The following is a 17,210-nucleotide window of genomic DNA, read 5'->3' as shown; positions in this document are numbered from 1 at the left end:
CACACTCTCCTTTTGCTTAATTAACCAGAGTTCCTATTAACCAGATTTCTGCAATCCTTCACACAGCCATTTCTTAAATCCAAATTAATTTGGTTCTACACTATGCTCCTTTCTGTTTCATTTCTAAGTTTATCATGATGACAAACATGTCTTCTGAGTTAATGTGTTATCATAGTCTGAAAAAAAGGTAATAAATTTTCACTTATTAGCTATCAGAGCTGAGCAAGTTACTCTCAGCTTCCATGTCTGAATCCATAAAGATAAACAATAATCTCTTTCAAGATTATCGAAAAGATCAAATACATGAAGGCATGATAACAAGCACAGAAAAGTATATTTAATAAGCATTTTAAGTAGTTTCAGGATTAAGTAGTTTAAAGGTTCAACATCTAGCCATAAAATTTGCTTACACAACTCATCCCCTAGTTAACAGTATATTCACACCAACTAATGCAAGTAGAGTGTTTAACTAATGCAATTGTTAAGTATTGTTTCAGAAATGCAATTTGATAAACACATATTGAGTATTTATATGTGCAGGCAGAATAATGCTAAAACTCTAGAATTTCATGATTACGACAATGACCCCCTCCCCAAAAGTTCAGTCTGGAAGAGACAAATAAAAATTATAATTGAACAACATAATAATAAAAGCACGTATATGGAGCAGAAGCAGCAGGGTGAGGTAAGTAACTCATTCTGCCAAAAGAAAAAGGAGGAGCAGAAGCAGGTGGCAGAGGGGAAAGAGTACATTTGCGGGCAAAGACAGGGGTTCAGAGTCCTGCTCAGCCACTCACTGTTGATATGATTTGGGGCAACTTCGCCTCTCTTCTCTGCAATTCTACTTTGGAAAGTTATTCTTAAGATCAGAAACAATATATGTAAAGTGTCTGCTACATAGCAGGCACTCACAAAGTAAGTGGCAGTCGAGTCTTGTCTTAGGACGTGTGTGTTTGTTTTGAATAGACCAAATCCTAAATAGCACCATGGCGAGCATCTCTGGACTAATAACCAAGGTACATATAGGATTACTAAGGTCACCAGCATGAGAGGGCCACAGTGAATCACATCACGTCAAATGTTACCACTTGCAGAATCCACTTTTTTTTTTTTTTAGAAATGGATTCCTAACATGTGGTTCACTCACCTGCTGGTGAAGCGTATTTCTGACCTACATCTTCCTCTGTTTCTACCAAGACAAACAGCATTTTGCATAGTCAGGCTCGATATTTCCTAGAAGAGGTCCCCATGTTCCTCAGTCCCACCCAAGGAACTAGTTTTGGATGTTCAGCATATCCTTTACGAAATGGCAAAGTCTGATGAGCAACAGACGATTATTAAGATTATTTTAAGCAATAATGAGAGTTAACCCTGGGTTGAAACTATTATCAACCTACTGGTTGACTCATAGAACTGGAAGCCACTATAATGATTGGAATCCTAAAGTCAATATTTTAGAAATACTGTTAGATCTAGCCAAGTGGTACGTTACATTTACACTACTCTATAGCTCCCCAAACTAATTTTCTCTAAATAAATGGTGAGTCCTTACCAAATACAAACATATATTTAAGTTCTTACTTTTCACTTCAATCCTACAAACACTATGGATACAACATTTGAAATATGAACAGTAGATAAATATAAGCAAAGCCAGAAGTAAGATAACATAGGCTATCTCCAAGTTCAATTGAATCATGAAATGGTCTTCCTGTCAATGTATTCTTTTTAGAAATAAAAATATGTTCCTCACCCTCAACCATCATATAAGGTCAGTTTGTATCAAGTTAAATAACCACAGATTAAAAGTGAGGACACCATGAATCAATCCAGAATCTATGTTAATTTTATAGTTGCTGCATTCAAGAAAATCCGTGTCTTTAAATTCATTCTACGGTATAAAAATTCTATAAAATTGTTCTCTACAGATATCTAAATTCCATATCATGCCAGATTTTATAATAAATATATACATATGATACTATATTATAAATGATACTCTATATTTATCATGTATATAATACACATGTGTATATAATGTCAGGACAGGTTATATTTGTAAAATACTCTTCACACTTAACAAGTTTGACATAATGTATTATAAATGTTCCTACCAAATTTAGCTTTATACATTTGCAAGAATTAAATCCTGAGTATGTTTTTAAGTTTTTTCCCTGGGAAGCAGAGACTGAGGAGACACCACATTGCAAGAGAATCTCTTTCCTCTAACCACTAATCTTAAAGAGTATTTTTTAAATTCAGAAATCAGAGTGTAAGAATTTCCACATTAATGCAGAAGTTTCTTCACAAACCAAACCTACAAATTCGATAAAAAAGAATATTACTGCTCACTTTTACCACCAAAATTGAGGTTAATTATTATAATGTAGTTAAGTCCAATTCCCTCTTGACAGCCTTGACGAATGAAGGGAAATGCAAAAAAAAAAAAAAAAAAAAAAATCAAATGTCACAGAAGCGGCAGCTTGTGGCCAGAGAGAGAGAGAAACAAGAGGGAGAAAATGGTTAAGCTGAAATGCTTGAAATGCACTAGATCTTGGCCCAAGCCCCTTACCCCCTATAACCTACTTCATCAGTCATCTAGGGCAACAACAATTTAACAGGTGAAGCAAACTGATCATGGTGAACAGAGAATTTAAGTCCTGCATCCGGTTTGAGATTTGCCAGAAAGAAGAGGATTTTAGCAGCAAGCGGGGTGTGTGCGCGCGCTTGCGGGGCGGGGGGTGTGGGGGAAACCAGCGCTAACTGTGCCCGAGTCTCAGCACTAACGCGATTCCGCGCGTACTACACAAGGCAGCACCGTCGGCAGCCCTCCCCGCGCCGGCAGGAGGAGGGGGTCGTGGATTCTCCACCCGCGATCAGGCCCCTCGGAGCGCCCTGGGAGTGGGTCGAGCGTCTGGCCCCGGGGACCCGCGTGGAGTGCCCCCAGTTAACACCTTCCTGGCCGGGACCTGGGACCGCCTGCCAGCCCGCCGGCGCGCACGGGGGTGGGGCGGCAGGAGCGCGGCCCCTCCTCGGGAGCGAGAAGGGAGGCAGGGGGCGGCACCGCATCCCCGTCCCCACCCCGGGCGCATCAATTACCCGTGAGGTTCCTCAGCACCGTCCCGTGGGCCCAGAGGCTCAGGACCTGCTGCACCGACAGGTTGATCATGGAGTGGTCGCCCCCCTCCGCCTTCATCTTCCCCGGGGGGCGCCCGCCGCCCTCTCCTCGGACGCCGGGTGGCGGCGGCGGCTGCGAGGCTCCGGGGGCGGCGGCGGGTGCAGGGCTCCTCCAGGCCGCCGCCGCCGCCGGGGAAGGCTGCGGGGCGCCGGGCCGGGCGCTGCTGCTGCCGCCGACGGGCCTCCGGGGGGGGCAGCTCAGCGCGTCTCCCAGGCAGCCCCCTCCCCGCCGGGGAGACATTGAGGACGGCGGACGGGGGAGGGGAGGGGGCCGGGCGCTCTCCCCGCGCGGCCCCCGAGCGAGGACTCGGGGCGGAAGAGGCCGCTGCCGCTGCCGCTCCCTCTCAGGGGCAGCCCCGCGCCGCGGGGGCCGGGCACGCGAGGAGGCCGAGGTCACGCAGGGAGGCCCGGGGTGATGGGCAGACGGCAGGTGCAGCCCCCGACGGGGCCCAGCTCATCACCGCCGGAGGACGAGGAGACCCGGGACCCGGAGGAGGCTGCGGCGGCGGCCGCAGCGGCACCTGCCGCCAGCCTGCCCACCCTCCGGCCGCGGACACTCGAGGAACCGCCCCCTCCACCCGCGGCCGCCGGCGGGCCGCTCGTGCGCGCGCGCACAGGTCCCCACCTCCCCCGCCGTCCCCGGAGCCGCTGCGCATGCTCACTCTCCCTCCTCCCCTCGACCCGCCGCCCTCCGACAGCCTGCCGGCCCCCAAAGCCCTCCTCCTCCCCCTCCCCGCGCGCGCGAGCTCGGGTGGCTGACGGCGCCGAGCGTCGGCCCGCAGTGGGGCGGAGGGAAGCGCGGCCTACGTCACTAGCGCCACCGCCCGGCCCCGCCGCTGATTGGGTGCTCCGAGGGAACCACCTCCACTCCCTCCCCGCCCCCAGACCGCGGGCGCGCGCCTGGTGTGAGCTGGAGCGGGGCGGAGCTGGGGGCGGAGATGCTGGACTCGAAGCGTGCGGGGCAGCCCTGACCCACCGTGTGGGGAGCCGGGGTGCTCAAGCGCGTGGGATGGGTTCTGTGGCATTACAGCTCTTTGGCCTCAAAATGCTTTTAATAAAGATGTTTGCGTACAAGTTTTTTTTTTTTTTTTTTTAAGGGTGTAAATATCTCAACGTTTTAGATGTATTAAAATTTGCGTGTTTTTTTTTTTTTTTTTCTTCAAGTAAGTCAGCTGATCTGGCTAGGTCACAACCTGCAGAATACATTTCTAAGCCGCTAAAACAGAAATAGACCCGCTGTATCATTCATCCAGTCCTTCCCGCTTCAAGAATTTGGGCCTCCCGTGGCACTAGCATCCGAAATCACCTATTGACCCAGGGATCCGGAGGTGTCCTACTCCTGAATGCCGTCCTCTAGTCTCGCTCTCTTTTCGTTGCAATATTCTTTTTATCTAAATTGTCAGAGCCTCTGTTGTTTTTTTTTTCCCCCTACGGCTGAAACTATACTCTCTCCCTTGGCTTGCTGCTTTTCTCTGTGTCCAATCTGAGCCCGAGGAGCTGTCTGATTTACAACTACAGCAAATTCATTTATTAACTTCTCCTTGAAGGATGAAACCTTTTAACTTGAAAAATTAAAGCTAAATTTTGGCGATAACAAATATGCACTAGGCAGCCCCCTCCTCCTCTCCAGCCTTTTTCAACTGCTCTGCTTTCTGGAAAAGAAAATCGACAAAGAGAAATAAAGAAGTTCATGTGTTAGCTAAATCACCAAGTATATCTGGCCAAAGCACAGAGGGACTGAATCACCTCTAAGACAGTGATCTTGGTGACCACCTTAAAAATAATTTTATATGTGGTGAGTGCTGTGAAGTGTGTAAACCTGTTAATTCACAGACCTGTACCCCTGGGGATAAAAATATATGTTTATAAAAAATAAAAAATTATATTAAAAAAATAATAATAAAATAAAATTTAAAAAAATAATTTTATATGTATGTAATTGTCTGTTGTGTATATGTATGTATTATCTGTTGGATATTACAACACAGTCAAGGGAAATTTTTGCGTTATTAATAGAAATTGAGCCAAAACTCACAATGTACAGTTTATCTTCTTCCTACCGTTTAGAAGTCTTACATCTTAATTAATTTAAGATTATACACTACCAGACTTAAAAGAGGCTTTAATAATTTTCTAATTCATTTTATTTTACAGGTAGAAAACTAATCCTGCAGAATTAAGTGATTGAATAGAGGTGACACCGCTTGAAAGCCCAGTTTCTGAATTCCTCTTCTATGAACTCTTTCTTGCAAATGACACTATCTTTCTCACCTCAGTAATTAACTCCATAATTTAAGGTTCTGAATGGGGAAGTGCAGGTTACCTTATGGCAACATTAAGAGACTAGGTATTATTTGGTTAGTGGTATCACTAACCAAACATGAACACATCCCATGATGAAGGGTTTATAGGAACAGCTGCATTAAACTCTCACATCAAGAACTTTTAGTGAGTTTACATAGAATCAATTGGGGTGCTTCTGGTTACACACTATTTAAACATGGTAGCATATATTTAAAACATTCAGGAGTTGCAGCAGTGCCTAGCATGTAATATTCAATAAATATTAGCTGAATGAATAATTGAATGAACTTCATAGAAGAGTTGGCATTTTGCTTGTTTTTCATATTTTTTTAAACTAAATCTAAACAATGTCAGGAAATGAGATTGTAAAACACAGCAATGAAGGCTCAATGTGATCTGTACTTCGGTAACCTGACAATTTTCTCCCTCCTTTTCAGTTCACTTTAGTAAGTATTTATTCAGCTCCTACTATCCATAATGTTCTCTGTGAGGCCTCATCTATAGAATTTGAAGATGAATAAGGTCCCTATTCTCTAGACTAATGTATTGCATTTAATTTGTCTTTGCTTTGATAAAGCTAATGATACCCACCATGTAGAACCCTATATAGTCTTGAGAGAACTGAACATTTTCCCAATAGCCAGAGTAATGAAACTCCAAACTGAGTTAATGCAAAAAGAAGTCACATGTGTAACTTCTTTCCTTGCAGATTTTTGATACTGAATTAATGTAGCAATCAAGGAATGGCTTAGTCACACTGCAGAAGTTAGGGAATGCCTCAAATGAATCCTTGAGGTGTCTTTCAATCTTATGCCCTTGTGCCCAATCTACAAACAGTTCCTGGTTTATTTTTTGCTTGCGAGTGAAGGGACACCCCTAAGACTTAGGCATCTTATTAATTGTTCAGAGAGGGCCCGGAAGAAAGCTTTCAAAATCAACTGGAATATAAAATGATATGATCCTTTGAGAAAAACATTGACAATTGAGAATTTTTTCCTTCACTTTATTATCTTCCTTTCTTGGTCTACAGTACTACAGCATAATGTCACATTGTATAGACAATCTAATTTCATCTTCTTGCACATCTTAGTGGTTCTAAACCCTGAGTAGTGGAATAGGTTCAATAGGTTGATTATCTGAAAAATATGGTTTGAATACTGCCTGCAACTAGCTTTAAAATGGGAATAATAATATTATCTCTCTCTCCAAATATTTGATGTCCTCTGAGAAATAGTAATAATGAACGCAACCTCCTTCCTTATGTCAGGCCTTGTGTCAAATATTATAGATTTAATTTTCACAAGGATGAGTTAAAATTTCACACTTTTAAACTGTTTTGCTTTCAAAATCCATACTTAAAGCTGTTCAAATCTTTGTGCACACACACACACACACCCAGTGAGATCATTGTTGCTTGTTTTCTGAAGAAAATAAAATTCAGTTGAAAGAAATGACAGAAGTACTAAGAACAAAGAGTTGTATGTAAATATGCGCACCGAAATTTACATGTTGCACTGTTTCTCAGAACACCTATTAAGTCAAGATACATTTCTATCACAGTAAATCAGAGAAACAAGGTAAAGAGTATTTCCTTCTCTAAAAGCTGTAATTCTAAAAACAATGTTGAAAATGACACTGTGGAAATTCACACCCTAAATATAGCCTAGCTACCACAATTAGAATCATTCCACTTTGCCTACCTTGGGAATTTAAAAAGTTGAAATTTCTGTGACCGGGAAATACAAAGCTGTGTCCTATTGTATCTCCCCAGTATGGCACACTTAGCATGCCAAGCTACCATTATGGAGCTGCCCAGAAAAGGAAGAGTTTCTTCACATTGGCAGTGGGACGTCCATCCATAGTCATCAAGTGTCAAGGCCATGTTTGAGATGGGAGGACAGAGAGATAACCGCCAGGGCCTCCAGCTCCATTTTCCATCTCATTTTTGTGCCTTATCTCTGCCTGTGTATTCAAACCACCTTATTTATCATCCCAAGTCTTTTTTTTTTTTTTTAAGATTTTATTTATTTATTTGACAGACAGAGATCACAAGTAGGCAGAGAGGCAGGCAGAGACAGAGAGGAGGAAGCAGGCTCCCCGCTGAGCAGAGAGCCCGATGTGGGTCTCGATCCCAGGACCCTGGGATCATGACCCGAGCCAAAGGCAAGGCTTTAACCCACTGAGCCACCCAGGTGCCCTGATATCATCCCAAGTCTTAAGAAGAGAGAATACATAATGATATTTGGACTCTAAAATTTCATATATTGAAGGCTAAATGCGAGCAGAAGAAGAAAAATATTGCTAAAATCACATGCACACAAAATCCTGCATTGGCAACATACAAGACTTAGTTTTCACCCATAACCAATGTTTACAAATTACCCTGCATCCACCCTGCTCATATTATAGGTGGAAGGCCAAATATAAAACATAAAATAGTCTGTTGACTGAACAGCACCTATAGATTTGTAATACCTAATTCTCACTGCATTCAGTTCTTAAATTATTTCACTGTGGAGCTAAACATCAGCAAACATTATATGCCAAGAACAAAATCATGAAAGTCATATTTCACTGTATCTTAATTAATGTTTTTCTGATCTTGAGTGAAGTTACACATTTTTTCATGTGTATAGGAACATTTGGATTACCTTTTCTAGGAAATTTTACCATTTTTCCTTGGGATATTTTATCTTTTAAAAATAACATGTAGGACCTTTTAGATATTTAACAACACACCATTTGTGACATGCATTGCATTTATCATTTCCAGAACCTTTGTCCATTGCCTTTTAATTTTAATAAAATTCTTTTGTCATACAGAATGTCTGATATTTACATTATCAGGCTTTCCTTTTATGGTATCTGAGTCTTCAGCTGTGCTTTAGAAAGTCTTCCTTTCTCTCAGATTTGATTTTTAAAGTCTCTTCTATGTTTCCTGAATATTTTATGAGTGTTTTTGTTTATAACTTTGGTCCACTTGTAATTTTTTTAATGTAAGGAGCTTGGCAGAGATCCAATTTTTTTTAAGATGGCCACTCAGTTGTCCTAAAACATTTATTGAATAATCCATCATTTTCTCACCTAAATGCTTAAAATATCTAACCACCTAAAATACCAGCTACTTCATGTACAAAATTTTTTATATACTTGGATCTATTTTCAGGCTTTCATTTCTGTTCTATCTATCTATTCATATATCAGTATTACACTGTTTTAATTTTAACTGTAAAATATGCTTTAATATCTAAATTCTGTCTTGCTTATTCTTCATTTTCAATTTTTAAAAAATTAATCTTGAATGCATATTATTCCAGAGGAACTTTAAAATCAGCTTCTTAATTCTAAAAATACTACTGGTTATATTTTTAGTGGAGTCATGTTAAATTTATAAATAAGTTTAGGGGAAATGGAGAACTTTCCCCTTATTTTAAGAATTTTAATTTTGAAAAGTTATTAAAAATGTCTGTTTAATATCTGTAGATAAGACCATGTGATTCTTCCTTTGGTTCTCCACATACAGTGAATTGTATTAATACATTTCCTAATGCATTCTCTTTGAATTCTTATGATTAATGCTACTGGGTCATGATCTCTCATTCTTTTAATATGATAATTCTGCATCTTAATTTTTTATTAAATTTTTGCCATCGAGGGTGCCTGGGTGGCTCAATCAGTAGACCATGTGACTCTGGATTATGGCATGGTTAAGTTGAAGTCCCACACTGGGTGTAGCGATTACTTAAAATTAAAATCTTCTAAAAAAGAGGGGGTGACAGCCCCTATGTAGCTCGGTTGGATAAGCATCTGACCCTTGATTTTGACCCAGGTCATGATCTTAGGGTCATGATCTGGGCCCACATCTGGCTCTGCGCTGGGTGTGGAGCCAGGATTCTTTCCCTCTCCCTCTGCTCCTCAACACCCACTCCTGTGCTCTTTCTCTCCCCGTCTCTAAAAAATTAAAAAATAAAACACTTTAAAAATTGAACAAAAGGAATTGTGCCATTAATATTACAAGTGAGATTGATCTGCAGTTCTCTGTTTAAAAACATGTTTAATTTAGGGGTTTTTTTTCTAATTTATTTGTATTGGCTTTATATAAAATAATTAGAAACTGTTCTTATTTGGGTTTCCTCGCTTCCTTAAAGATTTGGAGGAATTCAACTGTTAAACTGCTGTTGATGCTTTGGGGAAGCGGTTCTTCATCAGCTTTTTCTATTTAATATTTTCCCCCCGGGGCAGTCAATCCATGTGGATATGTTTTTCTCTTTTTGAATCCTTTTTATAATTTTGTCCACCATTTTAAAAAATAATTTTTTTAAAGGTTTTATTTATTTATTTGACAGAGAAAGGGAGATGCAGAGAGAGAGGGAACACAAGTAAGGGGAGTGAGAAAGGGAGAAGCAGGCTTCCCACTGAACAGAGAGCCTGATGTGGGGCTGGATCCCAGGACCCTGGGATCATGACCTGAGCTGAAGGCAGATGCTTAACTGACTAAGCCCCCCTGGCACCCCTAAAAAATAATTTTCACTGTTAACCAATGCCTCTTTAAACTTTTCCAACACATTGCTTAGTTTATGAATTTGCATATTCCCTCATTTTATCCTAATTATATTTGCTGATGATTTTATATTTCTCCCCATTAACTAGGTCTTAAGAGATACTTATCAGTTCTCCATGTGTCTATATATTCATTCACTTATTTACTTTTATCATGATCAATTTTCTTCTGCTTTCCTTTGTATCATTTTGATATTTTCTATTAGTTTTACTTTAGCTATTTGATTCATTTACTTTTGTTCTTGTTTCTGAATAAGTACATAAGTTTGAGTGTTCACTGAGTGGTACTTCTGTTCCAGAGCTTTTGAAGCATACTGTTCCATTAACATTTTCTATTATTACCTTCCAGAAATTCTGCCATTGTAGTTTTGGTTTCTACTTTTAAATTATTTCAAAGAGATAATTTAATTTTTGACTTTTGGGAGAGGCGGTTTTCTATGGATTAGCCACTCATCATGCAATTACATTCTAGCCAAAGAGTGTTATCTATACAATTTCTACTTGGGGAGATTTATTAACATTTCCTTTGCGGCCCAATATATGGTTAACTTTGGTAAGTGAGAATACACGAAGAAAAAATGTGTATTCTGTTTTTAGTAAATTGCCGTATCCATGAAGATCTACCATTTTTACTTTGTTACCAACAATCTTCCAAATCTTACTTATTTTTACCTGATAGATCTCCATAGGCTGTACGTAAGGTTTCATCAGCCCAAGGTACACAACGCAGAAACTCAAAATTTCATTGGCTTAAACAACACATCTCATTTCTTACTTGTGGAGCATGAGGACTTTAGATCGGTTTTTGTTTTCCTGGTATCCGCTTGCTTGGGCTCAGTCCAGGCATAGGTCTATTCACATCAGATACTGTCTGAAGGTTCATGCTGTCCTCATGGTCTAGGACTGGAAGTAGGGTCACAGCAAAGGCTTTGGCCTTGCCTGAAAATTTCAAGAGGACTCCAAAAACTCAGCAGTCGATATAAATAATGTTCTCATGCAATAGTTTCAAAATCAATATTAATACAAAAATCCACGATAATCACAATATCAAAAGTTTTAAATAAAAGCAGAATTTGATCCTGCACTTGCATAATCCTACCTTGCCCACCTCACCCCCAGTCCCAGTGCTGGCAGGAACAAGGGAGGAGCGCCAAACTAAACTGATGCATTTAAAGTTTACAAAAAGATATGATCCATGTCACATAGACTCACGTTCTTTTGGCCAAAGCAGGTTACATGATTAGGACCAAAAGGGAGGGGTACCTGGGTGGCTCAGTGGGTTCAGGTCATGATCCCAGGGTCCTGGATAGAGCCCCCCATCCAGCTCTCTGCTCAGCAGGGAGCCTGCTTCCTCCTCTCTCTGCCTGCCTCTCTGCCTGCCTCTCTGCCTGCCTCTCTGCCTACTTGTGATCTCTGTCTGTCAAATAATAAATAAAATCTTAAAAAAAAATAAAAGACCAAAAGGGATAGGAAAAAGAAAGAAAAGAAGGAAGGAAGGGAAGCATGGGTGCATGGAGGCAACAAATAATTTGAATAAATAATACAGTCCAAAATAGGCTGAGTGAGGTCAGTCTCCTACAAATCATATATGTGTTAGGGTGGCGAGTGATGTGGGCAACAAAGAATGGCACCAAGAATAGAGCAACAAGCCTAGGAGAGCTTACTCATTCTCCAAGGGAAGAGAGGGGCCAGACATTAAGAGAGATGACAACCCCAAGTTTCTGTTAGGGAATTTAAGGATGTGAGAGGGTTGCAGTTGGTTGTAGCTGTGCCCATGGGGGAGGGTGTGTGGGGAAGAGGTCAACCCTTGGCCTGGTAGAGCAGGAGGTGAACAGGTTTCACAAAGGGCTCTGCCCAGGGCTTGTCCAGGGTTGTGGTCCAGCTTGAGAAGAATATGTTTGGTAGTTGTGGTCTGTTTTCTGAGAATGTGGAGCACCATGACCTAGAAAAACAAAGAGTTGACGCCAACTATAGACACCTGTGAGATTTGTCTGTAAGCTTGCCTGGGGAGGGGACTTTGAATAGAACCCTTTCAATATGTCTGTCTATTTCTCCTATTTCTGTAGTTTGGGTTTTATGGATTTTGATTGTATACTTTTCAGTGAGTAGATTTTCTAGTATATTAGAGTTTAGTTATGACTGTTACTTTTGTGAAAACTAATAAAGGGAAACATTAAAAATAGAGTCCAGAGGTTGGGCGACAGGAGCTCTCGGGCCCTACCACCTGTTACCATTGCAAATCTGACAGGAAGAGACAGACCTAATTCATGGATACAACTTTACTGCCCCAGCAGGAGGAAGAAAAGGTTTTCCTCCTCTCCTAGCAACAGCCCAGCCAATGAGAGGTGGTCGCACCTCAGCCAATGAAGGGCCACTATGCTTCTAACTCCCAGTTTACTCCAGTGGACTTTTGTTTGAATCAGCCTCCCAATTTCCCCCTCTCTTCTGTACAGAGCACTCCTCTGCTTTGTTCAGTGGACTTGCCTTTGGTTTTTGACTTAGTTTCTTTGTCCAGGATTGCAATTCTCTGCTATTCCCAAATAAACACATTTTTGCCTGGTAAAATAACTGGTTTTATTTTTTAAGGTTAACGCCTTGCTATTTAAAATGTCTTCATTTGAGGCACCTGGGTGGCTCAGTTGGTTAAGTGTCTGCCTTCAGCTCAGGTCATGGTCCCAGGTCCTGGGATTGAGCCCCACATTGGACTCTCTGCTCAGCAGGGACTCTGCTTCTCCCTTCCTCTCTGTTTGCTGCTCTGCCTGCTTGTGCTCTCCTCTGTCAAATAAATAAAATCTTAAATAGTAATAATAATAATAATAAAATGTCTTCATTTGTATTATAGAGGCTTTCAAAATTTAATTTAATCTCATCTAATGTTAAGATCATGAATTTAAAGGAAATATTCTTTTTTGTATTTGCTAAGCATAATTTTGTCCATTCTTTTTCAACCTTTCTGAATAACTTTGTTCTAGCAGTTCTGTTGTTGAGATTGACTTTGTGACGCACCATTAGACTATTTTACAGAAAATTTGAAACCATTTCCATTTGCGGATATACTAGGTATGTGTTATTAGTTGTATCATAGTTATATTATTCTGTTTGTGTTTTTAAAAGAAGTATTTAATTAATGTGGTTTGTACGTCCTTTATGCATTTCTTATCATTTAAAAGAGTAGATTCTGTTTTTATTTCTTATTATAATCTCTATCACCATCACTAATAGACATATCATCCTCTGTTTAGAGTGTGACTCCTGACCCACTCTAAGCAATCCTAAAATTACTTACTTCCACTATAAACATTTAATTAAAGCTAGCTTTTATTATTGTTTTATTTAAATATTATTATATTTTTATAAAAGTATATGGAAATGTCAACTTTCTGAACAATAGTTCTTCTAAAGAATATACAAAAAGGACTTGCAAGGAATAGTCTTGATGAGAAAGCATCTACTTCTATTTCTCCTCATTTCCTCTTTTTTTTTTTTAAGATTTCATTTATTTATTTGAGAAAGACTGCACACAATCTGGTGGAGGGGCAGAGGGACACGGGGAAGCAGACTCCCTGCGAAGCAGGGAGCCTAACATGGGGTTTGATCCCAGGACTTGAGGATCATGACCTGAGCTGAAAGCAGATCCTTAAGTGACTGACCCACCTGGGTGCCTCAACCCCTTTTTTAGACATAAAATATCCCCATGGTTGAAAACTCTCACCAGGCAAATATGCTCAGTGAAAATCTTCTTCTACCCCTGGTCCCCAACCACTTGGTAGTCCTCAGGTATCCACTGGTGCTAACTTTTCTGCTGATTCGTTCTAAAGCTGAGCCACTTTAAATATCATTTCAATCCCAGCTAGAAAAGATTAGGAAATCCAAATGTTTAAACCTTCCCTTTACCCACTTCCCTCTCAACTTCTATAAGCTACACAATATTACTTCATCCTTGACACTAAGAAGTCTATGGAAAATACAATAAATTCCTTAAAATCTTTTGTTGTTGCTTTTGTTTCATGCTTAAATGAAAATTTGATTAAGCAAAAAATTATTAAGTCACAGTCTAGTTCAAGGTAAGATAGAATAAATGCTTCACTTGGCATCCTCTGTGGAGTGCAGCTATTACACTTAGACAGAAGACAGGAAGAACTTGAAAAGTAAAGAGTAGCAGATGGCTTGGAGAAGAAGATGAGAAGGGCCACCAGACAGACCTTTAGTTTCCCATGTTTTGTTCCTCTGGTGTTCCCTGGCCCAGGCTCAGGACAACACAGAACCTAGACAGGGATGTAGGTACTCACAGAGAGAGCCTCAAGAGAAGTTTTCTTGTGGCTTGAAGAACAGGATAAGGGTCCCCTAACTGCCTCACCTGATTGGATGAGACCCATTCACATTAAAGAAGGCAGCCTATTTTACTTCATCTACGAATTCAAACCTAAATCTCATCTAGAAGCACCCTCAACGGAATACCGAGGACAACATTTGACCAAACATTCGGACACCTCATAGCCCAGTCAAGTTGACACATAAAATGAATCATCACAAGGGTAACCTAAGAAATTCAGGAGACTTGAAGACATTTGGGTTGGGGTACCTGGATGGTTCAGTTGGTTAAGCTTCTGCCTTTGGCTCAGGTCATGATCCCAGGGTCCCGGGATGGAGTCACACATTGGGGAGAGGGGTCCCTGTTCAGCTGGGAGTCTACTCCTCCCTCTGCCCCTTCCCCACCCTTTCCCCCAACAGCTTGTGCTTCCTCCTCTTGTTTCTAAAATAAATAAACTTGAAGACATCTAGGTTATACAATATATTCAACAGAAGGGATAGCCCTTATATTATTGAAAGAAACTCTGAAATGAAAGGTGGAACTCTTACAAACAGCTTAAAAGCTATCACTTGACTTTTCTATCTTCCACATGCTGAACTATGACCCTCAAATGCTCTTTTAAGGTTCGGGTGTTATTCTACTTTTCCAATGAGTAAAGTGTAGCTCTGAGCCTCCAGTTACCTGCCAAAGTCACCAAGCATAGTACCATTTAACTTCAGACCCCCCAAACCTGTTACTCCCCCAAACTACCCCCTTCTTTTAGTAAGATTTCTGAGACTTGAAATTTATAGAAACTATAGAAGGAGACCTTCTTGTATGATATTTGTGGCAGAGATGTTAGCTGGTCACCAAATTCTCTTCTTCCCTTCCTCCTGGGCACACAGCCGGATATGTTCTCCAGCCTTCCTTGGAGTTAAAGACTAGCCAGGGAATGTGCCCAGATGTGCTGTGTGCCTTTTTCAGGCTGGTATGTAAAAACCTCTCATAACTGTTCCTTTACAGTCTCTCACTTTTCTGACCCACTGGGATGGTGATACCCAAGGAGCCTTGAAAGTCAGAACTTGAAGACGTCAAAGCAATCATCAGCTCAGGTTCTTAGGAGGGTGCATGGAACAGGGCATAGAGCACCCCTACTGACCTAGATAGAGCTAATTTGAACCCTCTCAGCACTGAGCTATTGTATTTTGGAGCTTTTGTTTCAGCAGTTTAGCTAACCTAATTAATGTTCCAATACTTTTCTGATAGGAATGAATTCTGTTGTACCTGATGGCTCACTAATTCTATTTCCTGGAATCTACTGATGAATTCAGTGTAATAATCCAATCTAGGTGATACAAATTTTCTATCAGACTCAAATAATTTGAGCAGATCTTGTTTATCACAAAATCTTTCTACCCAAGCAATACTTCTGTAGCTAGCTAGTGAAAGCATCTCCTGGATAACTCACCCAGACCAGCTTCCTTCCCCCATTCCAACAGCTTAATTTGTCATATCACATGCACAATGAACATTACCCCACCATTCCAGCCCATGTTAAATTTCTGTCCAATCATAGATTGAAGTCAACTAGAAATACATTGTCACCTATATAACCAATCATATGTTGATTGTATAACCAATCATAGATTTAAATCAACTAGAAATATATTGTAACATTAAAGTAAAACCCTGAACATAAATTTTTCAGTAGCCATTTTTTATGCCATCTTAGATAATATAACGTTTTCAAGCTCATATAGTAAACATCTGGGCCCATTGTTAGAGTACAACCTTGAACCCAAGTTAATAATTTCCATCATTTTTCCTTCCTTATCCTAATCATATATGGTTTTTAAAAAGAAGTTGTTATTCCTACCCTTGAAGACCTCAGTATCGATTTAAGGGAAAACAGAACATACATTAGAAACGATAAAGAGGGGCGCCTGGGTGGCTCAGTGGGTTAAGCCACTGCCTTGGGCTCAGGTCATGATCTCAGGGTCCTGGGATCGAGCCCCGCATCGGGCTCTCTGCTCAGCGGGGAGCCTGCTTCCCTTCCTCTCTCTGCCTGCCTCTCTGCCTACTTGTAATCTCTGTCTGTTAAATAAAATAAATCAAATAAAAAAAAAACGATAAAGAAACAGGTAAAAAACAACTTGAGACCAAACATACACTAACATTATACATGAAAAATACATGTGTGACATGTATTATACATGTATATAACACATAATTAGATAATTTATGTATATATGTACATTATTAGATATGCATTGTATGTAATATGTATATTTAAAATATAGATGTATTACATATTATATGAATAATATACATTATATACTTTCCTATATTATATAGTGTGTACTCAGTAAATATGTTACAATTCCAAATTTAAGGAAAGGTTGTATCAACTGGAGCACTCAGCTACCTTTCTTAATTTATCATTCCCAAAGACCAAAGGAATAGAAGACAATGTCTTAAAATCAAATTAACAGATACTGATTGAGCAAGGCACTGAGTTTGGGCAATGGTTGAAGTGGCATCTCTCAGAATTAGGCCAACGGTGCTGTGTAACCAACAAGTTGCACAACAAAATGCAACTTCCTCTCTGCAACCAGGGAGCATTTCTTGCTTCTCAGAGTCTGGCTTCCAAGGGAACCTTCCCTTTAATTCAACCTTCTCGTATTTTGCCCTGGATTTCTAAACAAAGTGAAGTTTAGTGTTTTACTGTGAAATATGATACATAAAACACAGAAGGATGAATAAACATATTAATTTACTCCAGGGTGAGGATCAGCAATGAAAAATTTGTGGTCCATGTATCCTAAGGGGCCCGTTTAAAAACATCACATTTTAAACAAAGTGACTATTTTGTAATATT

General features: G+C 40.4%; 1 protein-coding gene across 1 annotated transcript in view; it reads right to left on the bottom strand.

Moving 5' to 3' along the window:
* Positions 1-3,431, bottom strand: part of TMEM170B (transmembrane protein 170B) — a 30,110-nt gene extending 26,679 nt beyond the window's left edge. The window contains exon 1 of the mRNA XM_059179255.1: positions 3,100-3,431. Coding sequence (XP_059035238.1) covers positions 3,100-3,418 — 319 coding nt within the window. The 5' untranslated portion in view covers positions 3,419-3,431. The remainder of the gene's footprint in view (positions 1-3,099) is intronic.
* Positions 3,432-17,210: the final 13,779 nt, after the last annotated feature.

This window comes from Mustela lutreola, chromosome 6 (assembly GCF_030435805.1).
Source record: "Mustela lutreola isolate mMusLut2 chromosome 6, mMusLut2.pri, whole genome shotgun sequence".
In the NCBI taxonomy this organism is placed as follows: Eukaryota; Metazoa; Chordata; class Mammalia; order Carnivora; family Mustelidae; genus Mustela; species Mustela lutreola.
Note: the sequence above shows the minus strand (reverse complement) of the source record. Positions and strands in the feature narration are given on the sequence as shown.